The sequence below is a fragment of the Nipponia nippon genome, unplaced genomic scaffold (genome assembly GCF_047370975.1).
Source record: "Nipponia nippon isolate SJK-2023a ecotype South Korea unplaced genomic scaffold, ASM4737097v1 scaffold_54, whole genome shotgun sequence".
Taxonomy (NCBI): Eukaryota; Metazoa; Chordata; class Aves; order Pelecaniformes; family Threskiornithidae; genus Nipponia; species Nipponia nippon.
The window spans coordinates 453,961-477,383 of NW_028262374.1; the positions used below are offsets into that span (position 1 = coordinate 453,961).

Consider the following 23,423-nt stretch of genomic DNA (forward strand, 5'->3'; position numbering starts at 1 on the left):
AGTAACTAATGAGCCACCCAGTCACTTGCTCCCTCCCCCAGCAGCAGCCTGGGGAAGAGAACTGGAAAGGTAAAAGTTAGAACATCTCATGGGTTGGAATTAAGAATGGTTCATAAGTGAAGCAAAGCTGCATTCAGAAGCAAAGCAAAAAAGGAATTCGTGCCACTGGCAGGGAAATGTTCAGCCATTTCCAGGCAAGCTTCCAGGCCTTCATCACACGTAATGATGACTTGGAAGGCAAATGTCATAACCACAAATGTCGCCCCTTCCTCTTTCTTTCCCTGGGCTTTTCTTGCTGGGCATGATATCCTATGAGATGGAATATCCCTTTGGTCATTTGGGGTCAGCTGTCCTGGCTGCATCCCCTCACAACTTCTTGCCCAACCCCAGCCCACTCATTGGAAGGGCAGTGTGAGAAACAGCATGAGAAGGCCTTCCTGTTGTTTAAGCACTCTTCAGCAATAGCTAAAAGAGTTTTGGTCAGAAATCTGAAACTTGGATTCCTATAGATTGCTATGAAGACAATGAACTCCATCCCAGCCAGAAAATTACTTCTGCAGTCAGAGGGAACCTGAGGGCTTTCCCTCATGTTGAGGACACAGAGCTGTGAGGAATGAGAATGTCATTCAGACTGGAAGGGACCTGGCTAGATATCTGTAGAAAACATCCTGCTCAAAGCAGGGTCACACTAAGTTGCTCATGGGTTTACCCAGATGGGTCTGAGAAACTTCCAGGGATGGAGGTAGCGCACACACTCTGGGAAATGGCTTCCCATGTCTGACTGTCCTCACCTTGCAAAAGTTTCTCCCTATATTGAGCCTGACCCCCTCGTGTTCCAGCTCATTGCCTCCTGTGCTCCTGTCTTGCACCACAGTGTCTTCTTGGGAACCTCACCGTAGGCAATGCAAGTCTCTTCCATCCTCCCCGCAAAGCCCTCCATTCTCCAGTGTGAACAAGCCCAGCTCCCTCAGCCTCTCCTAACAGGACCTGTGCTCCAACCTTTACCACTGAAATTTGCGGATCCTCCAGCTTGCCAATGTCTCTCTGATATTGTGGGGAACCAAATCCAGAGCAAGTATTCTGGATGTGGTGTCACAAGTGTTGAGCAGAGGGAGAGAATCACTTGCCCTGGCTGTGCTCCTGCTCACACAGCCCAGGCTGTTGTTGGCCATCTTTGCTGATGGCTCCTCTTTTGCCTAATGGAACCCAAAGACCAGCAGACCCTTTCCTGCAGAGCTGCTACCCGCCTAGCCAGTCCCTGTCCTAGGACATTTCAGGGCCTACATCTGAGGCAAAGAGGACACACAGAATCTCAGATCTGTCTACACCTACTCTTACTCTTACTAAATTCAGCAGTGGCCACACAGGATCTTTGTTTCTTCTTTAACTGTTCCTGAAGCAGTAAACCCTCCTTATGGTGCCCTTCAATTGCCTTTCAAGTTTAGACTGAGTTTTGATCTGGACCCTTGCGGAGCTTGGAGGATGCTGTCCTTGAAGACCAGCTGTCCTGAGCTCTGCCACCATGTCACAGCTCTGTCTGCTCAGGAACAGCTCCAGCTCCTCCTGCCTGTGCCCCTGGCTGAGGGCACTGCTGCACATTTGGGCTGAAGCACTGCAATGTGCAACCAGGCAAGCTCTGACTTGCTGTAAGGAATCCTGGTACAAAGTATCCAAGACCCTGTGTGTGCAAAGGCAGAACAGAGCCATGGCATGGACAAGAGAGAACTGCATGTCTTTCTAGCCCCAGGTCTAAAGACGCAGAAAGAAATGCCTGTTTCATTGACCTGAGGATAATTCCCCAGCTTGAAGAAATTAGATCTTTCCTTGTCACCTTCCTGGGTGTCCTGCCTAATGATGGGACAAGAAAAAGGGGATTCTCATGCCCAAATCTTTTTTGTGATAGGAGAAATGACATTGCAGGAAAGAAGTTTCTCTCCCCAGCTGAGGGAGGGAACATCAGAGATGCCTTCAGCCTGTTTCACAGCAGGTTCCCCTGCAGCCCCAGGGACACCTGGAGGGAGCCCAGAGGGGCAGAGAAAGTGGTGCCTTGGGCTGGGCCTCTGCTGCTGAGCTGGGCTGGGCTCCTGGCATGGAGGGAGCTGCTGGCAAGTGGGCAGCACTGCAGAGAGACAGCTCTGCCCAGGAGCAGCTCCTCTGCAAAGCTCAGCAGGGCTGAGGGCACTGCCTGCAGGCAGCGAGAGGAGATGAGCGAGGCAGAGAGAGTTTAAAGGCAGCCTGGAGTGGAAGGATGCTGAGAGCTCACTGGGGGAGAATCATTCACAGCCCTCTATATGGTAAGTCTCTGGCTGCAGGGCAATGCATGTTCAGTTCTGGGAGGGATCTCCTAAAGCTGGCACATCCCAGAGCTTATGGTATCTCTTAGTACAACTCTCAGAGTTTCTCTAGTGCAGAGGAGGAGAATGTGCTGCAAATCAGGGACATTCCATTGCACCATGAGAAGGACAGCACATGACGGCTGCCTTCTCCTAACAGCTGTAGGGATGTAAACGTGGATTTGCATGTGTGGGAGCAGAGGGCTGTCCTTCCAAGCAGGGTCCCTGTGCCCCAGAGGACTGTGTGCTGGGGCAGGGACTCTGCACCTGCCAGGGTCAGCGCTCAGCCTGTCTGGGGAGTTGACCACGGTGCTGCAGGGAGAAGCTGTGGGTGGAAGGAGCAGCCCCCAGCAAGGCAGGGTCCTTCTGCTGTTGAGAGGGTGCTGCATGGGTCAGGGCGGCTCACAGGTCCAGATCATCCCAAGGATATTTCCAAGGGGATGTCTCAAGGAGACGATCAAGGCAGGGATTACTAGGAAGATAAGGAGCTTTCCTGAGTCTTTACAGTTTCCTGTTCCAGGGGGGTTGGGAGGGGGAGAGAAAAGGATAAATGGAAAAGGAGCTCTGAAGTTCTAATAAGTCACTGAGACTCCTGAACGGTAATTTTGAGTGATCAGTACATCTGTCAGAAGCCTCCTAAACTGCCCTCAGCCTCTCCTCTGCCAAAGGACAGCACCAACATCACCTCTGCTGGAACCATCAGGGTTCTTCTGACCTGCCCTTTTCCACCTGCAAACAGGAACATGCACCCAGCCACTGCCCTGCAAACAGGCAGGTTTCTGTCGGGCCAAGGTGAGTGCACAGAGGTTGGGATGGGGTCTGTGATTGCTGAACAGGGAAAAGACATGGGACAGGGAAACACCTCCCAGCAGGAAAATCTCCAGGCAGCAGGGATGTGATCTGGGAATGAGAGGAAAGTTGTGGGAGGGAGAATTCAGAAATCTCCGTATGATCCCCTCCAATGCAGATGCCTTCCTCTGAGCAAGCCCCCTTGCCTCCTCTCCCACCCACCAAAGCCTCTGCCCTCAGGGCTGGGGGCTCCAAGGTGTGAACCACCTCCTCTGCAGCCAGAGCTGCAGCAGAGCCGTGGTGCAGCTCTGCAGCCACGGGCCCAGTTCCCTCTGCAGAGCACAGGGGCTGAGAGCAGCTGCCCGGCAATGGTGGTGTCTGGGAGGTGGCGTGCACAGCTGGGGAAGGGGAACGCTGTCTGAGTGCCCCAATGCCTCTGCCCTGGCCTCTCTCAGCCACACCCTCACTGTGTTTTGCCTTGTTCCGCCACTGGTCTGTGTTATTGCTATTGTTATCTTGGTCTTGCTGCCAGACCCTCTGGGGAGGTGGAGTTTCAGCTGTGGAGTCACACACTGATTCTGTGCGTCCTTTCATGCAGGTGTGTCCATGGGCACACATGTCCCAGCTTTGATGCTGTGGACATTGAAGCCTGTGGGGCTGGGGAATGAGCTGAATCTCCCTTACTCAAATGCCATCATTAGCACACTTGGCTATCTCCTTGAAGATTCCTTCCAAGTTGTGACCTTCCCTCCAGGATGCAAACCTGCCCTTAACTACTTTATGTTATCTTCAGCCCCATGGAGAAGCACAGAGGTGCTATGACAGGGAAAATGGTGACGGGTTTATGAAATGAGCCTTGTGTGTCCGGGACTAAAAGTTGAGTGTTGAGACCTTGAGAAAGGGTTAGACGTTTAGTGGTCAAAGACGGACCTCTCTGCTCACAGCAGTGCTTGGTGGCTTTTCAGGGTTATATGACAATGTGATCACCCTCCAGCTCAGAAAGGGGCAAGCCCAGGTCAGCTGGGAGCCAGACGGAGGGACAGACCAGCTCCCCTCCCTCTGCACTAAGCCACAGGCACTCCTCTTGCCTCGCAGGACTCCCTCTGTTCTCCCTGAGTGCAGCACAAATGCTGGGGCTTTCTGACAAGCGAGAACACTCCCCTGGGTGCGAGGGGAGGAGGAGATGTAAAAAACCCCAACCTCTCAACCTTCCTTCTGCCACCTCAGTTCCTTATCACTGGGAGTGCAGATGCTGACAGCCCCTTCTGCACTAGGAGCAGTTTCATGAGACAAGGTCGACCACCAGGACTGGCCCCTGCTCCCACTCTTCCCATGAACCCACTGCTGCAGAGCAGGGCTGACCTCTCGGCAACCAGAGGGCAGAGGCCCTGCTCCTCATGGCACGTTCAGCCAACACCAACCAGGGCTCCAGCCACAGAGCTGAAGTAAGGTCTCCTTGAAAAGGAAAAGGGTGTCTGTCTGTAGTAGGTTGACGGTGTATGAGAAATGGCTTTGATTTTGCTTGCAGAAGTCTCCCCTGACTTGACACTCTCTTTTCCTTCTCTGACAGTGTCCCATGCTCAGAGGCAGCAAATGTCCAACAGCAGCTCCATCACCCAGTTCCTCCTCCTGGCATTTGCAGACACACGGGAGCTGCAGCTCTTGCACTTCTGGCTCTTCCTGGCCATCTACCTGGCTGCCCTGCTGGGCAATGGCCTCATCATCACTGCCATTGACTGTGACCACCACCTCCACAACCCCATGTACTTCTTCCTCCTCATCCTCTCTGTTCTTGACCTGGGCTCCATCTCTACCACTGTCCCCAAAGCCATGGCCAATTCCCTCTGGGACACCAGGGACATCTCCTACACAGGATGTGCTGCCCAAGTCTTCTGTGTATTTTTCTTGTTTACTGCAGAGTATTGTCTTCTCACCGTCATGGCCTACGACCGTTACGTTGCCATCTGCAAACCCCTGCACTATGGGACCCTCCTGGGCAGCAGAGCTTGTGTCCACATGGCAGCAGCTGCCTGGGGCACTGGGTTCCTCTATGCTCTCCTTCACATGGCCAATACATTTTCACTCCCCCTCTGCCACAGCAATGCTGTGGACCAGTTCTTCTGTGAAATCCCCCACATCCTCAAGCTCTCCTGCTCACATTCCTACCTCAGGGAAGCTGGGCTTCTTGTGGTTAGTGGTTTTCTTTTTTTGGGATGTTTTGTTTTCATTGTGCTGTCCTATGTGCAGATCTTCAGGGCCGTGCTGAGGATCCCCTCTGAGCAGGGACGGCACAAGGCCTTTTCCACGTGCCTCCCTCACCTGGCCGTGGTCTCCCTGTTTGTCAGCACTGGCATGTTTGCCTACTTGAAGCCCCCCTCCATCTCCTCCCCTTTGCTGGACTTTGTGTTAGCAGTTCTGTACTCAGTGGTGCCTCCAGCAGTGAACCCCCTCATCTACAGCATGAGGAACCAGGACCTCAAGGGTGCAGTATGGAAACTGATAACTAGATGGTTTTTTGGAGCAATAAATTGCTTCTGCATAGCAGTTATATTGTAGCTCATTACAGACCCAGCCTGTCTTCTCTATTTTTTGTTGGTGGTGGTGGCTTTTTTGTTGTGATAATGTTGTCATCTCCTTTCTAATTTACTGTCTGCTTTGCTTTTCTGACTGAGCAGCAGTGTAAATGAAGAGCCATGTTCCCTGTGTTTTTAAACAAAATAAAGGACCCTGCCGCAATAATTTTTTTCCTGACATCCTTTTTCCAAGGCCTTTTTGGAGCTGCAGGGACAGTTCCTGGGTGCATGGGTGGAGGGGAAAAGAGTCCCAGCATGGCAGCACTGCCAGGGAGCACCAGCGCTTGGTCTTCCAGGGTTGTTCTCTTGCCACTTCCACATTCTCTTTCTGATCCCTTGTGTTGGTGTAATACCTGAGTGCTCTGGCATCTTGGGCACAGTCGTGCTGCGTGGTAGTGCTGTCACCACAGGCAGAGACAGGCAATGGGCACTTCTGTGACAGAACTGGCTCCCATAAGAGCATTTCCAAAAAGAACAGTGATCATCTCAGGGCAGTGCCTGAAGGCTTAGGTGTTTTCCAAAGATTCTCTCAGGAACATGCCCAGGAAAGCAGCCCGCAGATGAAAACACCAGTATACAGCTAAAGAATGTGAGTGTGCAGGGTTGGGGCACACAGCAGCATCCCTGCACAGCCAGGCCTCCTATGAGAGACCTGAAGGACCAGCAGAGCAGGGTCTGGTCTGTGCCTGTGTTCGCTGTGCACCCTGGGGAAGCTGCCCCAGGGCAATCATCCTGCAGTAGCCCCTCACAACCACCATTGCCAGCACTGGCCTCTCACCCCAGCCTGAAGAGGTTCTTTGCCCCTCCATGGAAGGTCACCAAAGGAGTAGGTCAGAAGTCCATGTTTGCATTGTACAGAGGAGATGTAAGCACACACATCACATACATGAGCTGAGCTGAACCTGAGTGAGCACAAATGCCATCAGCTATTCCTTGGGGTTCCATGAAGGCCTGTGGGACAGACACTGCCTCCAGGTCACTTCACGTTGGGAGTAACATCCCATGGGATACCACCTGAATGCAGCACTGGGATGTGCTTCCTTGAGCCGAGATCCCTGTGTCCATTCCTCATGACGAGGGGCATCTCAGATGAATGCAGAGCAGGGCCGTACACCACAGGGCTGAGGTGTCTCCCAGCCTCTGGAAGTGGCAGCAGGAGGCCAGAGAGACACTATGACTCCTGCAGTGCCCTGCCTCTGTGTGTAAGAGGGAAGGACTGGGTCTCTGAACACCCCTGGGTGCATAAGGAGTTCACGAGGCCAGCTCAGATGTGGACGCCTGACAGAACCCTGCCATTCCTGTGTGTGACTCCAGGAACAAACCCCCCGGGCACAGGGAGATTCATCTCAGCCGCCTGGGACAGGCTCCTTGCAAGGGCTCCTGTCTGCCAAGTCACCCTTGCCCGTGATTCTGGATTGTGCTCTCAAAAGTGCCAGAGCAATCAGAGACGTTCTGGGGTCCCTGGAAAAGGCAGACATCAATCCCATCTTGAAGAAGGACGGGAATGGGAACTGGGAGAATTACAGGCTGGTCAGCCTGCCTCTGTCCCTGGGAAGGGGATGGGACATGTCCTCCTGCAGCCATTTCCAGGTACTTGAAGGACAAGAAAGGGATTGCTGAACCAAAAAGGGCAGGGGAAAGAAAGGCGTGTTGAGTACATGGAATTTTGCAAGGCCTTGGTCTCCTGTGGTGTCCTTACAGCCAGGTTAGTGCTACCTGGGCTGAAGAAGTGGACATTCGGTGGGAAGTTGGCTGGACGATCAGGCCCAAATGTCACCAGTGGTACAAAGTCCTCTGGGCAGCCAGCTGCTGATGGCATCCCTCAGTGACCAGCACTTAGGCCAACACTGTGCGACGTCTTTATTATCCGCCTGTATGATGTGATGGAGCGCACTTTCAGCTCCTTTCTGGATGATGCAAAGCTGGGTGGAGACCTTGAATAATCTCATCTGGTTCACCCTGCCTTGAGCAGGAGAGTGAGGCAAGATGATGTTCAGGGCTCTCTTCAGACACAATTTATTCTCTGGCTCAGTGAATCTTTCCCTTGGAGAGGTTTTTGAAGAGAGAATAGGTGGAGGTCTGTGATGATCGCCCTGGGGCAGCTTGCTCGCGGTGTGCAGGGACTATGGCACAGACTAGGTCCTGCTCTGCTGGCCCTTCAGGTCTCTGCCAGGCCTGGCTGTGTGAGGACACTGCTGCGTGCCCCCACCCTCCACACTCACACAGCTGAGCTGTACGCTGGTGTTGTCGTTTCCTGGGAACTTTCCAGCCCAGCCCCTCCCCAGCTCTCCCCACCTCCTCTGCCCTCTCCCCATCCCTTCCCATCCCAGGAGAGCAGCCCAGTCTGGGCTGGCTCCATGGCAATGCCAGCCACAGGCTGCTGCAGAGCTCTGGGCACTCACCCCACAGCCCCAGCCCCTCCGAAGGGCACAGCAGCTTTTACAGGGCAGAGAGGTGTCTCAGCCTCCCCAGCAGCCCCAGGCCTGGAGGCTGGCCATGACAGCAGGAAACAGAGGGCTGTGACAGTGTCCCTCCTGACGTCATGCTCAGGAGATCCCCACCACCAGCAGCCTGCTTCCCCCCTGTGCCAGTCCTGCTCCCCAGGACAGCGCGAGGGTCCTGGCCCTGGGGCTCCTCTGGTAGCTCCTGCTGCCCCAGCAGCACAGCAGCCTGCCCCAGCTGGACACACAGGAACGGGGTGCTCTTTTTATTTCTCCCCTCCACAGCCATGGTGCCCTGCTCTTCTCCCTGGACACCCCTTCTCCCCAGAGACCCTTTCCCCAGGTGAGTGTGTCCATGCTGGCCTGGCCGGCCGTTCCTGCACCCCTGGCCACGCTCCCCACAGGGCCCTGAGCTGGCGGTGCTGCTCTGCAGAGCGAGGGGACTGTGGTGCCCTGCGGCCATGGGGTGGCCCTGCACTGGCCATGCTGGTCAGGGTGAGAAGCAGACCCAGCCAGACAGGGATCACTGCTGCTCAGCCCCTTTCACTCTTCCACTTCCCAACTGGCCTGTGACCAAGGAAGGTGCTCAGTAGGACCCTGACACACTTCCACATGCCTCTGTGTTTGGCTGCTGCACTAAACCTGACACGGGGTGTTTCAGCTAGGGTGCCATGGATCACGCTCCAGTGTCATGTCCCTTGGCCTTCTGCTTGCTACCAGCCCATCCGGGGACTGCAGAGAAAGAGCGCCCTTGGATGCAGCCCATCTGCTCAGTAGACTCCGAAGGGGTGAGTTTGCTTAAGGAGCCCCTGACCTGATCCTCATCCACTGCTGGTTGTTTTCTTCCTCCTTGAGTCCTGCCTGAGGGCACAAAGACCTGGGAGAGCTTGTTGGTGAAGACAGAGGAAAAGAAGACATCGTGTACTTCAGACCGAGCTGCATCTACTCTTCCGAAATTCAGCAGTGGCCCACTTCACCTTTCTGTGGTTTTGTCATGGTTAAGGAAGATGGAGCAGCTTACCTTGTTGCCCTCTGACATCCCTTGCAAGCTTGACCTTTTGGGGAGCTTTGACTCTCCTAACACAATCCTTATTTCTCCAGACAGCGTTTCTAAACTCCTCCTTTGGAGCCTCTCCCTGCTTCCACCTCCTGCGTGCTGCCTTTGACACCGGACCTCAGCCATGAGGTTCCTGTTCAGCTCAGTGGGTTTCCTGAGGTGAAGGGTTGTTTCCCTGCATATCAGGACAGACCCTTCCTGTGCCCGGAGGAAGATGTCCTTAAAGGCCTCTCAGCTTTCATAGATTTTTCCCTTTCAGGGCTTCCACTCCATGGAATCTTGTACTAGCAGAGCTCTGAGGAGGACAATGTCTGCTTCTCTGAGAGAGAGATCCCAAACCTGCGCTCTGCTGGTCTCCTGCCTTACATCCCTTGGGAACGGGGATGCAACTATTTCATGGTCACCACAGCCAAGGCTGGCACTTCAACATCCCTGCCCAGCCCTGACTCACCCTCTTGGCCAGCTTGGCAGCTGGGAAAAGAAGTTAACCCTGAGATTCTCCAGGACCCAATGGGACTGTTTGCACGCAAGCACTTTGCCCATCCAGTGAGTGCAAGGGTCGCTGATCTGTGGACTTCCTCGGGCTGCCTACAGAAGACTTTGTCCACTTCCTCACCCTGACTGAGTGGTTCTATCTCTCACATTCATGTCACCTTCACTGGTTTCTCCTCTGTTCCTCACCCGCATTCACACAACCTGTCTTCTGCCCCACCATACATTCCATCTGCCCCATCCTTCATAGAGGGCATGCCCCGGTCTCATTCTCCCACCTTCACCAATCACCCTCAGTGTCCCCTAAAGAGCCTGTATCTAGCCATGACAGTACCCAACACTGTGCAACCTCTCCCACCACATCACTGCAGTGTTTCCCTCAGAAGCTCCGTGATGGAATAAGGGGCTCCAGATGCTCCTGCCTGTGTCCCAGGCTAAGGGCATTGGTGCACACTGCGGTTGCAGCAGCTCGGCCAAGGCTTCTCATGGAGAAAACTGGAACCAAGCACCCAGGACCCTAAACAGGCAAAGGCTTTGCTTCAGAGCAAAGATGTGCTGGGAAGGATGGCAGGTGGCAATGTAATGATGAAATGAGTTGCTCATGAAGACAACAAACCCTGCAGTCCCCGAGGCAGAGAAAGGCAGGCCTGGGCCATGATGGCCTTGCAAGAGAGAAGTTTGCTGCCTGAGCTGACTCGGCAGCACCTTGTGCCAGTCTCCAGGAACACAAGGTACCCCTGAGAAAGTCCCTAGGTGAGGTAAGCCTGCACTCCAGCCAGCCTGTGGACATCAGTGGCATGGGTTTTTTTTCATATCATTAGGTAAGTGGGTAGAGGAGAGGGGAGAAGAGAACTGTCAGGGGTTGAGAGTCCAGGGACATGAGTGGAGACCCTGGTGTGATGTGCCTCCCAATCTTGCAGCACATGTGGGTGTAGATGAGATGGACCTTGCCTCCTTGCTGGGGTGTTGGCATTCAGGTGCTGGCACAAAGGCACCGGACTCCTTTGGGAGGCCCTGCTGTGTCTGCCCAGCCCCCACTCCAGTGGGACATGGCTTTCCTGGAGGTCCTGTGCCACATTTGCCAGCCACAGGCAGTTTCACTGGGCACCCCAGCCTCCCCTGGCATGGCACTAGAGGCCTTTCTGATGCCATGTAAAACAGAGCCTTGAACCAAGGTAGGTGCCTTCACTGCAGGGATGTGCACGTGCCTGAACTTTGCGGTGAGCTGAGCTCTAGGGAGTGCAGTGGATGGTGCTGCAAGACAGATCTGACCCTCCTTCTCATGCACTCCTCCTCTTCGTCAGCTGAAAGTCCAGCAGCTGCCATGGAAATGTGAGTCTGACAGACGTTCAGATGCCCTAAACATTGGGTGTAATGTGAGGTGGCCAAGGGACCCTCCCCACCAGCCCCACAGCTGATGCTCAGGCAGGTGTGGGTGTCCCAGGTATGCTCCATCACAGCTTGCAGACACATCCACAAGTCTTGGACCACCCCTGGCACCTCAAATGCCACCAGGAGTTTGTGTGAGAGCAGCTGACTGCCACCCCCCATCCCCACGCATCCCAGTGGGTGCTCAGGGCAAGGGCTGGTCTGCAGGCACCTGTTTTGTGCACCCTGAGCTGAAGCAAGAGGAATCCCAGCGGCTGTGGGTCTGTGGGGTGCATGGGGGAGAGCCGAACCCCACTGCAGTCTCTGGCCTCCTGAGGAGACACCTTATGGGCTGAGGTGAATCGCTGTCCTACGCTGGGGGGAAATGATCTCTGCCTGTCACTGCCGAGGTGTCCCGCCTGGCAATGTGATGGGGAGAGGGGTAAAGGGACGGGAAAATTTCCACCTCTCATAGACCACCACGCCATGTTAGGAAAAATGCCACTTCTAAAATCCATCTCTCCAGCATTCAGAGAGGGACAGTGATGACATCAGTCTGTGTCAACCCCTGCTTCCCAGGAAAGACCCTGCTGCCTCTCAGGCGCTGTCAGCCCTTAGAGCCCCAGGGACATCTGGAGGGAGCCCAGAGGGGCAGGGAAAGCACTGCCTTGGGCTGGGCCTCTGCTGCTGAGCTGGGCTGGGCTCCTGGCATGGAGGGAGCTGCTGGCAAGTGGGCAGCACTGCAGAGAGACAGCTCTGCCCAGGAGCAGCTCCTCTGCAAAGCGCAGCAGGGCTGAGGGCACTGCCTGCAGGCAGCGAGGGGAGAGGAGCGAGGCAGAGAGAGGTTGAAGGCAGTCTGCAGTGGGAGGACGCTGAGAGCTCATTGTGGGAGAAATCTCCGCAGCCCTTGACAGGGTAAGTCCCTGGCAGCAGGGCAGTGAAGCTGCAGTTGCGGGAGGGATCTCCAAAAGCTGCTACATCCCACAGCCTGTCGGATCTTTAAGGGGGATTCTCACAGCTTCTCAAGGGTAAAGGAGAAGACATGTTCCAGAGCAGGTTTTCCCTGCTGCACCATCAGAGGAACAGGGCATGATGGCTGCCTTACTCCAGGGATGACTGCAAGGCTGTTAAGCTGGGTGCACAGCCAGGGATGCCCTGGGCTGTCCTTCAGAGCATGGTCCCTGTGCCCCAGCGGTCTGTGTGCCAGGGTCGGTGCTCAGCCTGCCCGGGGAGCTCCCAACGGTGCTGTGGGGAGAATCTGTGGGTGGAAGAAGGGACCCCTAGTAGGGCAGTGTCCTTCTGCTGTCAAAAGAGTGCTGCATGGGTCATGGCTGCTCACAGCTCCAGTTCCCCCAGAATATTTCCTCAGGGATGTTTCAAGGAGAAGGTCCTGGCAGGGATTGCCATAAAGACAATGAAGAGTTCCTGAATTTGTCTTTTCAGTTTCCTATTTTGGGTTGGGGGGTAGTGGAAAAGGGACAAATGGAAAAGGATCTATTGACGTTAAAGAAGTCAGGGAGACTCCTGAGCGAGTGATCATTAACTCCTGATAGGAGCCTCCTAATGTGCCCTCAGCCACTGCTCTGCCTATGGACAGCACCAGCATCACCTCTGCTGGACCCATCAGGGTTCTTCTGACCTGCCCTTTTCCCCCTGCAAACAGGAACATGCACCCCACCAGTGCCTTGCAAACAGGCAGATTTCTGGAGGACGACGGTGAGTGCACAGAGGTTGGGATGGGGTCTCTGACCACTGGCAGGGAAAAGACATGGGACAGGGAAACATCTCCCAGCAGGAAAATCTCCAGGCAGCAGGGAGATGATCTGGGAATGAGAGGAAACTAAAACGAGCAGTACTGTAAGAGGCAGAACGCAGAAACCTCCGTCTGATCCCCCGCAATGCAGATGCCTTCCTCTGAGCAAGCCCCCTTGCCTCCTCTCCCACCCACCAAAGCCTCTGCCCTCAGGGCTGGGGGCTCCAAGGCGTGAACCACCTCCTCTGCAGCCAGAGCTCCAGCAGAGCCGTGGTGCAGCTCTGCAGCCACGGGCCCAGTTCCCTCTGCAGAGCGCAGGGGCTGAGAGCAGCTGCCCGGCAATGGTGGTGTCTGGGAGGTAGCGTGCACAGCTGGGGAAGGGGAACGCTGTCTGAGTGCCCCAATGCCTCTGCCCTGGCCTCTCTCAGCCACACCCTCACTGTGTTTTGCCTTGTTTCTCCACTGGTCTGTGTTATTGCTATTGTTATCTTGGTCTTGCTGCCAGACCCTCTGGGGAGGTGGCAGTTTCAGCTGCAGAGTCACAGACTGATTTTGTGGGTCCTTTCATGCAGGTGTGTCCATGAGTACAAGTGTCCCAGCTTTCCTCTAACCTGTGAGGCTGTGGGCAGTGCAGTCTGTGGGGCTGGAGAATAAGCTGGTTTTCCCTGAATCAGATGCCATCATTCGGACACTTGGCTATCTCCCTGAGGTTTTCTTCCAAACTTCCCTCCAGGATGCAAACCAGCCCTTAACAACTTTGCGTTATCTGAAATCCCCATGGAGAAGTGGAGAGATGCTATGACAGAGAACATTCTTTTGGGTTTGTGAAATGAGCCCTGTGTGTCCTGGGCTAGAAGTGGGGTGCTGAGACCTTGAGAAAGGGTGAGGCGTTTAGTTGTCTGCACTGGATCCCTCTGCTCACATCAGTGCATGGTGCCTTTTCAGGGTAACACAAGAGTGAGATCAGCCCCCATCTCATGGAGAACAAGCTCATAGCAGCTTTTAGGCAACAAGTTGGAGGGACAGACCAGCTCCCCTCAGTCTCCACTAAGCCCCAGGCAATCCTTTTGCCTCGGAGGATTCGCTCTGCTCTCCCTGAGTACAGCAGAAATGCTGAGGGTTTCTGACATCCAAGAACACTCCCCAGGTGAGATGGGGGGAGCTTTAAAAACCCCAAACATTTCAATTTGCCATCCACTATCCCCATTCCTTAGCACTGGGAGTGCAGATGCTGACAGGCCCTTCTGCACTAAGAGCAGTTTCATCTGACAAAGTTGAACACCAGGACTGGCCCCTGCCCTGAGCGCTCCCATGAACCCACTGCTGCAGAGCAGGGCTGACTCCTCAGCAGCCAGCGGGCAGAGGCCCTGCTCCTCACAGCACACTCAGCCAGAGCTGCAGCCACAGAGCTGAAGGAAGGTCTCCTGGAAAAGGAGTAAGTGGGGGGGTGGGGGATGGGGCAGAGTGTGTCAGAGTGAGGGTCTAAAAAAAAGCTTTGATTCTGCTCAGAGAAATGACCCCATCATTTACTCTTCCTGTAGGAACAGGACCCCACACCCAGAGGCAGCAACCATCCAACAGCAGCACCATCACCCACTTCCTCCTCCTGGCATTCACAGACACAGGGGAGCTGCAGCTCTTGCACTTCTGGCTCTTCCTGGGCATCTACCTGGCTGCCCTCCTGGGCAATGGCCTCATCATCACTGCCGTAGCCTGTGAGCACCGCCTCCACACCCCCATGTACTTCTTCCTCCTCAACCTCTCCCTCCTCGACCTGGGCTCAGTCTCCACCACTCTCCCCAAAGCCATGGCCAATTCCCTCTGGGACACCAGGGACATCTCGTACTTGGGATGTGCTGCCCAGCTCTTTCTCTTTGCCTTCTTGGTAGTAGCAGAGTACTGTCTTCTCACCATCATGGCCTATGACCGCTACATTGCCATCTGCAAACCCCTGCACTACGGGACCCTCCTGGGCAGCAGAGCTTGTGTCCACATGGCAGCAGCTGCCTGGGGCAGTGCTTTTCTCAATGCTCTCCTTCACGCTGTCAATACATTTTCACTCCCACTCTGCAAGGGCAATGCTCTGAATCAATTCTTCTGTGAAATCCCTCAGATCCTCAAGCTCTCCTGCTCCAATGACTACCTCAGGGAGATTGGGCTTCTTGTGGTTAGTTTCTCTTAGTAGCATTTGGGTGCTTTGTTTTCATTGTGCTGTCCTATGTGCAGATCTTCAGGGCCGTGCTGAGGATCCCCTCCGAGCAGGGACGCCACAAAGCCTTTTCCACGTGCCTCCCTCACCTGGCCGTGGTCTCCCTGTTTGTCAGCACGGCCATGTTTGCCTACCTGAAGCCCCCCTCCATCTCCTTCCCTTTGCTGGACCTGGTGGTGGCAGTGCTGTACTCGGTGGTGCCAGCAGCAGTGAACCCCCTCATCTACAGCATGAGGAACCAGGAGCTCAAGGAGGCACTGAAGAAGCTCATTCAATCCGTAGCCTTTCAGCAGCAATAAGCTGCCCGTGTCTCTTCACCAGTGATTTCCAATGTATCTGGGGAACCTCCTGTGCTTTGGGAGTGTTATCTGTGATAATTCTGTTTCTCCAGGAATGTCTGCATGCTGTCCGCTTCTCCAGAGGCATGAAGCCAGTCTGTCTGACCCAAAGGTCTTTGCACATGTGTCTGACCCAATGGCACAGCTGGCCTCCCATGTCACATCTCTGTAATAAAAGGGGGGTTCGTCAGTGCCAGTGTCTGGAGGTCGGGCTCTTCTTCCAAAGCTGAGGTCAGGAACAGGCTGAAGGGATTGCCCCAACAATGTCATGCTGCTGTTCTGGTGTCCTCCATGGGCTGAGGGCAGTAGGGCTCAGGGCGATGTGTTAGGGAATGGGACTGGAGGGAGCTTTCACTGGTGACCTCCCTATTTGGCCACTCTCCACAGGTTTATGGCTGAGTTTTTCTGCATAGCCTTTTTTGCCTCCTCCTGCTAGGCTCAGGGCCTGCACTGGGGGAATGGCCATCCCTGCTCGACCTCTCTCCTTGTCCAGACCCTGGCAGACCCCAGAGCAGGGATGTCTGTGAAATCCCACATGGGATGCGGATAGGGCTGGGTAGGTTCCAGGATGTGGGTGAGGCTGTGTCAAGTAGGAGGAACAGAAGGGGGACAGGGCACAAAGGGATGTCATGGAGATCATGCAAGAGAAACTGTTCCTCACACCAGATACACCCTTTGCCATGCTGTGCCTGCAGAGTGGGGCTGTGGGACTGCATGGGAGGCAGCGGGGCTGGGCCGGCACAGGACAGGGCACTGACAGGGGCCACGAAGCAGCTGCCAGGGGATGACCACCTGGAGTTGGTGGCTGCAGGAGAAGTCAGGAGCAAAGAGAAGAGCTTCAATTGCTGTGTTAGAGACCAAGGCTGAACAAGGCAAATGCAGGGCTGCTGCTGAACGAGGATGGTGATCTAATAAACAGGAGACACCAATGGGGCTGAGGGATCCAAGGCCTTCTTTGCCTGAGTCTTTCCTGAAATGTTCTCCCAGGCCTCTGTGCTCAATGAAGGGGTTCAAGGAGGAGAGCACGTACTGGCAGGAACCTCATGAAATCCCACAAGGACAAATGCCAGTTTCTGCCCCTGCAGGGGACTCACCCTGGCAATGGCACAGGCTGGGGGCTGCCTGGCTGGGAGTAGCCCTGTGGGAAATGTCCTGGTGGTCAGCGAGCTGGACACGAGTCGGCCATGTGCCCTGGCAGCAAGGGAGGCCACCAGCATCCTGGGCTGTGTGATCAGGAACATGGTCAGGAGATGGAGGGAAGGGATTCTCTGGAATATTCCATCCAGACTTCAGATCCTCAATTCAAGAATGATATTGGGAAGCTGGAGTGGTTTTAGGAAAGGTCCCTGAGGACAGCTAGGGACTGGAGCACTTTGCTGCTAAGGAGAGGCTGAGGGAGCTGGGCTTGTCCAGCCTTGAGAATGGAAGGCTGAGGGGGACGTCATCCCAGCCTGCCAGTCCCTACGAGGAGGTCATGGGGAATACAGAGCCAGGGACAGATAAATCAAAGCAAGATTCAATTACTTTGACCTCCAGTGCTGTCCAAAATGGCCTTGCACAGGCATGGAAGAGGCTGAGGATCTCATTGCCTCATTTCCCCACCCCTTGCCTGGTAAGATCTTCCCCCAAGTCTCCCTGGTCCTTGAGTCCTCCAGCAGCCTCTGCGGTAGCAAAGCTTCAGCCACGTGAGAGCAAGCTGCAGCTGGGGAGCACTAGTGCCAGCTGGACACAGGCAAGTGCCTGGGAGCAGAGGGGATGCACCCACGGGGGCTGGGGGAAATGGCTGCTGTCATTGCAAGGCTGCTGCCCTTTGGCTTTGAAATGTCATGGCAGCTGGGGGGAACATAAGGATCCTTGTTAGAAAGTCCAGCCGATGGCCAGTTTCTGGAGGCGTCCCTCCCGGAGAAGTGCTGGGGCCAGTGCTGTCTGACATCTTTAGTGGTGGCCTGGACAATGGGACAGAGTTCACCCTCGACGTGTTTGTGGACGACACATAACTGGGGGAGCCCTCCATTGAGTAGGGGGCAGGGAGGGGGACTGGATGGTGCCCAGAAATATCTCCCACATTGAATTCCTCAATCAATCTTTACCTGGAGTTCTCTGTGAAGGCAAACTAGGTAGAGGAAGGAGAAAGGGCAGAGAGGCTGAAGAAGAGCTGGGAAATAGGTCACTATATATAGAATAGTTGTTCAGAATAAATTATCTCCACTGAGAGCACTGGTAGGAAATGTATTTTAATGAACAGCTGCATGTAAGTATGTTGGCAGAGGGGAAGTAATGCACTGTGCTCATGTGGTCCTCCCAAATACAAAAATAAAAAGAAGAAAACAGTATTAGCACTCAGCCAAAATACCTGACATTCTGCAAATGAAGATTGTTTTGAGTTGTTGCCTAGAATAAGTTTTAAGTAGGTTTCAACTCAAGACTAAGACCTACGTTCAGGTCTGCATTCACTTGCCCACATGCAGCGGCTGTTGCTGTCTGAGTTGCCCTGGGGTTACAGATGTACCCATAAGGTGCTTGGAAATGTGACCCAGGGCTCCCTTCTGGAGCAGTAGTTGGTCACCAGGAAACCTCCAGGCATCTCGGTTGAGACATCTTCTGTCTCTCCATTTACTACAAAGGGAAGCCTAGACAACTTGATTAGAGGTAGACATCTGCGTTGAGGTGTTTGGTGCTGGGTCAGGACAATCTTGTCCCTTTCTGCACCTAAAATAGAGTGACATTCCCTGGAGGGACTGTGAAGGGAATGTGTCTTGCTGATTTAGGGACTCCTTCCAGAAGTGCTGGTAACACAAATATGTTGGCCATGCAGAAACAGAGCGTTTCCCTGAAGAGGGTCACCCTTCTTCTCTGGAACGGTTGAGAGAGCTCAGCCCCTCAGAGTGTGACCGGCTGTGTGAAAGGGCGAGCAGTGGCAAGGCCAGTCCTGGGCAGGGAGTGTTTTAGGGCACTGAACTCCATGTGAGACACAACCATACTGTTTTTAATGTTATAGGCCTGATTACGACAGAACAATTCAGAAAATGTCAAAAAATAAAAAGAAGCAAGGAAGAAATTAAGGAAAAAATTTAAAGGGAAGGAAATGTTCTACTTCTGTGGTGGGGTGATGCTGGTTGGATGCCAGGTGCCCACCAAGCCACTCTATCACTCCCCCTCCTCAGCTGGACAGGGGGAGAAAAATATGACAAAAGGCTCGTGGGTCGAGGGAAGGACAGGAGATCACCATCAATTCCTGTCATGGGCAAAACAGATTCAACTCGAGGAAATTAATTTCATTTATTGCCAATCAAAAGTCAGAGTAAGATAATGAGACATAAGAACAATCTTGAAACACCTTCCCCCCACCCTTTCCTTCTTCCTGGGCTCAGTTTCCCTCCTGATTTTCTCTACCTCCTCCCCAATGAGCGGTGCAGGGGGACAGGGAATGGGGGTTGTGGTCAGTTCATCACATGTTGTCTCTGCTGCTCCTTCATCCTCAGGGAGAGGACTCCTCACACTCTTTTCTTGCTCCAGCGTGGGTGCCTCCCCATGGAAGACAGTTCTCCACGAACTGGTCACACAGCTCAGCTAACATGGGTGTTGTCCTGTCCTGGGCACTTTGCAGACCAGACCAGACCTTTCCTGGCTCTTCCCATCTCCCCTGCCCTCTCCCCAGCCCAGCCCCACAGAGCAGCCCAGCCTGGGCTGGCCCCACGGCAGTGCCCACCTCAGCCCACAGCCCCAGCCCCTCTGAAGGGAGCAGAGAAGGGTCAGCCTCCCCATCAGCCCCAGGGCTGGAGGCTCACCCTGGCATGAGGAAAGGGAGGTTAGGGAAACTGCAGGAATCCTGGTCTCTGTTCCAGGAGATGCCACAGACTGACCATGTGCCATCATTGCCAGTCCCCCTCCCCACGCCAGCACAAGAGTCCTGGTCAGGGCACAGAGCAGCATGCCCCAAGTGGATGCCTGCAGAAAGAGGTTTCTCTTTCTCATGGATTCCCCCCTGCAGGCACAGAAATGCTCCCCCTTTGCTCTTTTCCCTGGCCACTCCTTTCCCCTGGCCCACTTGTCTTGGTTCCCACCCCCGTGCTCTCCACAGGCCCCTGAGCTGGCAGTGCTGCTCTGAAGATACCAGGTCCTGCTGTTGTCCACAGCCATGGCTCCAGGGAAGCAGCAGCCCCAACATGAAGGTGGCAGAAAGGATCTTCCCACTGAGGCAGTGAGGGGCATCCACAATGAGGTCCACGAGTGCCTGCTTCTCCATGTGGCAGCTGGGCTCCATGGCTCCTTGACCCTCTCCTGTATTCTGGGGCTGCACCCCCAGCTCCAGATGACTAGTACAAGATGGGAGCAGAGTCAAAAGATTTTCTGCTGGAATCTTTATTGTGTTTCCCTAGACAGGGAGCCTGGCTCCATATCTATGTGAGGTCCTTTACGTCAGAAAACACTGGCAGGGAAATAATAATATTATTATTTAAGTGGAAGTAATATATGACGTAAAATAAACAAATGGAAAAACAAGACACATATGATCAAAAGAGCATGCGAGCTTTTCCCGAGGATGATGGACACCTTACTGGTGCTGAAATAGTCCGTGTTCAACCAGTTTCTGCAGGGCGTCTTTCATGTCTGTGTTCCTTATGCTGTAGATGAGGGCGATCACTGCTAGAGGAACCACTGAGTACAGCACTGCCACCACCAGATCCAGGGATGGGAAGGAGATGGGGGTGGGCTTCAGGTGGGCAAGCATGGCAGAGCTGACAAACAGAGAGACCACGGCCAGGTGAGGGAGGCACGTGGAAAAGGCTTTGTGGCGTCCCTGCTCCAGAGGGGATCCTCAGCACGGCCCTCAAGATCTGCACATAGGACAGCACAATGAAAACAAAAAGAGATGAAATGCTACTAAGACACTAACCACAAGAAGCCCAGCTTCCTCTTAGGTAGTCATTGGAGCAAGAAAGCTTGAGGATGTGGGGGATTTCACAGAAGAACTGGTCCACAGCATTGCCGTGGCAGAGGGGGAGTGAAAATATATTGGCCGTCTGCAGGAGGGCATAGAGGAACCCAGTGCCCTAGGCAGCTGCTGCCATGTGGACACAAGCTCTGCTGCCCAGGAGGGTCCAGTAGTGCAGGGGTTTGCAGATGGCAGCAAAACGGTCATAGGCCATGATGGTGAGACGAGAATACTCTGCACCAAACAAGAAGAATACAAAGAAGACCTGAGCAGCACATCCTGCGTAGGAGATGGCCCTGGTGTCCCACAGGGAATTGGCCATGGCTTTGGGGACAGTGATGGAGATGCAGCCCAGGTCAAGAACAGAAAGGTTGAGGAGGAAGAAGTACATGGGGGTGTGGAGGCGGTGGTCACAGGCTAGTGGTGGTGACGATGAGGGGGTCGCCCAGAAGGGCAGCCAGGTAGATGGCCAGGAAGATCCACAAGTCCAAGAGCTGCAGCTCCCGTGTGTCTGCGAATGCCAGGAGAAGGAACTCGTTCATGGAGCTGCCATTGGACATCTGCTGCTTCTGGGCATGGAAACTGCCAAAGGAGATAAACCAGAAAATTTAGAGGAAGCTTCTCTGACCAAAATGTGATTCCTTCATTGTGAAATACCTAAGGGAGCTTTTCTTTCCTGGGGGACCGTAATGCAGCTCCGAGGCTTCATCTCTGGTTTGTGCTGGCTGAGTGTGCTGTGCAGAGCCGTGCCCTCTCCCCCAGGTGCCTCCTTGAGGGTCAGCCCTGCTTTGCAGCAATGACCCATGGAGGCAGTGAAAAACATAGCCCAGGGTGTTTGGAGGGAGGGTTCCTGGGGAGGAGTTCCCTGTGCTGCACTAGAGCGCAGGGTGAAAAAGCTCCGAAGGACGCTTTCTTCCACAGAGGAAGGTGGGAGATGAGAGGTGCAGCAAATGTGCAATGCAGCACCCCCACCCCTTGCCCCATACGAACGCTCACCACCAAGTTACTGCCAGGGAGCCCAAGAGCAGGAAGAAGAGCAGCACAAGCAGGTGGAGGGAACAAAGTATAAAAAACCCTGTGACTCTCCCTCCTAAAGGGAAGCAAAGGGAGAGGACAGGCGGCCGTGAGCACTCAGGAAAAGACCTCTCTCCCTCACCCCAGCCATGGGGCACAGCAACCTCCCGGTTGGGGCAAAAGCCCAGGGCAGTCGCTCTCAGCCCCTTTGCCCTGCAGAGGGAAGCGGCCCCGTGTCAAGTCAGAGATGCCCCTCTGCTGTGCCAGAGCTCTGGCTGCAGAGGAGGCACTCTCACTGCTCCTGGACCACACAGCCTTGAGGGCAGAGGCTGTGCTGGGGTGGGAGGACGAGAGCAGGGGTCTTGCCTTCAGAGGAAGGTGTCTGCATTGGAGGGGATGACAGGGAGCTTTCCAAAGTCTCCCTCCCATGACATTGCTGGTTGGAATTCTCCTACGAAGAAACACTCTGCCCATGTGTTTTGCAGCCTGGAGCTATCCCTGGTGGAAAACTGTTTTCTTCTCCCTCCAAGTTTTCCCTTGTCAGGGGTCACAGACCCCATCACCCACTCCTGTCTGCTCAGCTCTGGACCTGGAAGAAACCTCCCAGTTCCAGGCACTCTCTAGAGGTACTGCCCGCTTTGCAGGCAGTGAGGAGCAGGGCAGACAAACCCTGCTGAGGCCAGCCAAAGGTGATGCTGGTGCTCTCTGGAGGTGGAGGAAGGGATGGAAGCAGTTGAGCTTGCCTCTCACCAGACCCTGCTGACCTCCTCAGTGTAGCAGCTCAGGACTCTCAGGCTCCCTCTCCAAACACTGCAGCGCCTCTTCCCCTTTTACCCAGAAACAGCAGGAAACGGAAAGCACAGCCTCAGGAAAGGTCTTTACCTTCAAGGGATCCCCTGCCTTGCTCTTCCTCTGCAAAAGTCCCCTCTGAAATGCCCTGGAAGCAGCTCTGGCTGCACACCCGGCCTTCACACCTTCATATCTGTCTAACATGAGCCCCTGGGGCTGGGAGGCCTCCTGGACAGAGCCCGTGGGGAGACTATAGGCTATAATTGCTTTAGGAGAGCCTCTTTAGGAACAACAGCTGCATTGTCCCCTGCACCCAAGAGACTTACCGTGACAAGGGGCTGGAAAGGTTTCTTCCCTTGCAGCTTCCGCCTCTCTCCTCCCACTCCAGGCTGCCTTTAATCTCTCTCTCTGCCCTACTCCTTTTCCCAGAGCCTCCCCTGCTGCGCTTGGCAGAGGAGTTGCTCCCTGGCCGGGGAGCTGTCTCTCTGCACTGCTGCCTGCTTCCCAGGAGCCTCCCCTCCATCCCAGGAGCCTCTCTCAGCCCCGGAGGAGGGGACCTGCCCAAGACGTCACTTGGGCTCTGCCCCCCACCGCACGCTGCGCTCCCTCCAGGTGTCCCTGGGCGCTCTCCAGGAACATCCTTGGAAGGAGACTGAAGGAATCACTGATGTTGCCTGTCTCACCCTCCCGCAGAGACGTTTCTTTGCAGCAGTGCCCTTTCTCCTCTCCTTGTAGACACAGTTAGGTCTGAGAATCCCCCTTCCTTGGCCCATCATGAGACAGGACACCTGGACACTGGCAGGGAGGCATCTCCTTTACCCAATGCTGAGAGGGAAGGCAATCAGCTGAGGCAATGGGAGGCATCTCCTCTCCTGGAGTTGTAGTCCTGGGGGCTGGAAGGGGACCTCAGCTCCCTCCCCATGCCTGCCACATAAACCCACAGGACATGAGATTCCTCTTGCTTCAGTTATGGTGTCTGCTAAAAATAGGCACCTGCACTCATTTTCTGTGGTCCCATGGTCATTGATGGAGATGAAAGAGCAAGAGTTCACACACAAAAACACCTGGTGACGTCTGAGGTGCCTGATGTTGTCCTACAATAATGGAGCAGTACCTGAGAGATTAGGAAACATCTGGGGGCCATCATCTCTCACAACCTGAGTGAGGGTGCCAGCTGAAATGACGGCAGGATGCCCACATTTAGGACATCACCCCCTGTCCCTACTCACGCTGTTCAGGGCCGCCTAGAGAGGTGTCCAGCTGACCAAATGGAGTTCTGTGCCAGAGGGAGAGGGAAGTCTTTCTCTTTCTCCCCTCCTTTAGCTGTGTTG

General features: G+C 54.5%; 1 protein-coding gene and 1 pseudogene across 1 annotated transcript; one reads left to right on the forward strand and one right to left on the reverse strand.

Annotated features, from left to right (window-relative positions):
- The first annotated feature begins 4,715 nt into the window (after positions 1-4,715).
- Positions 4,716-15,314, forward strand: LOC148051808 (olfactory receptor 14J1-like). Its single transcript, XM_087735271.1, has 2 exons — positions 4,716-5,319; positions 14,989-15,314. Exons 1-2 carry the CDS (start codon positions 4,716-4,718, stop codon positions 15,312-15,314), a joined length of 930 nt encoding a protein of 309 aa, XP_087591397.1.
- A 4,594-nt stretch (positions 15,315-19,908) lies between these two features.
- On the reverse strand, positions 19,909-20,503 carry LOC148051809 (olfactory receptor 14J1-like; annotated as a pseudogene).
- Between the last annotated feature and the right edge of the window lie 2,920 nt (positions 20,504-23,423).

Bases quoted from the DNA above. Each gene is read 5' to 3' on its own strand.
- LOC148051808 (XM_087735271.1), top strand. From the start codon at position 4,716: ATGTCCAACAGCAGCTCCATCACCCAGTTCCTCCTCCTGGCATTTGCA. The intron at 5,320-14,988 runs GTTTTCTTTTTT...AGTTTCTCTTAG, and splicing joins TGGGCTTCTTGTGGTTAGTG to TAGCATTTGGGTGCTTTGTT.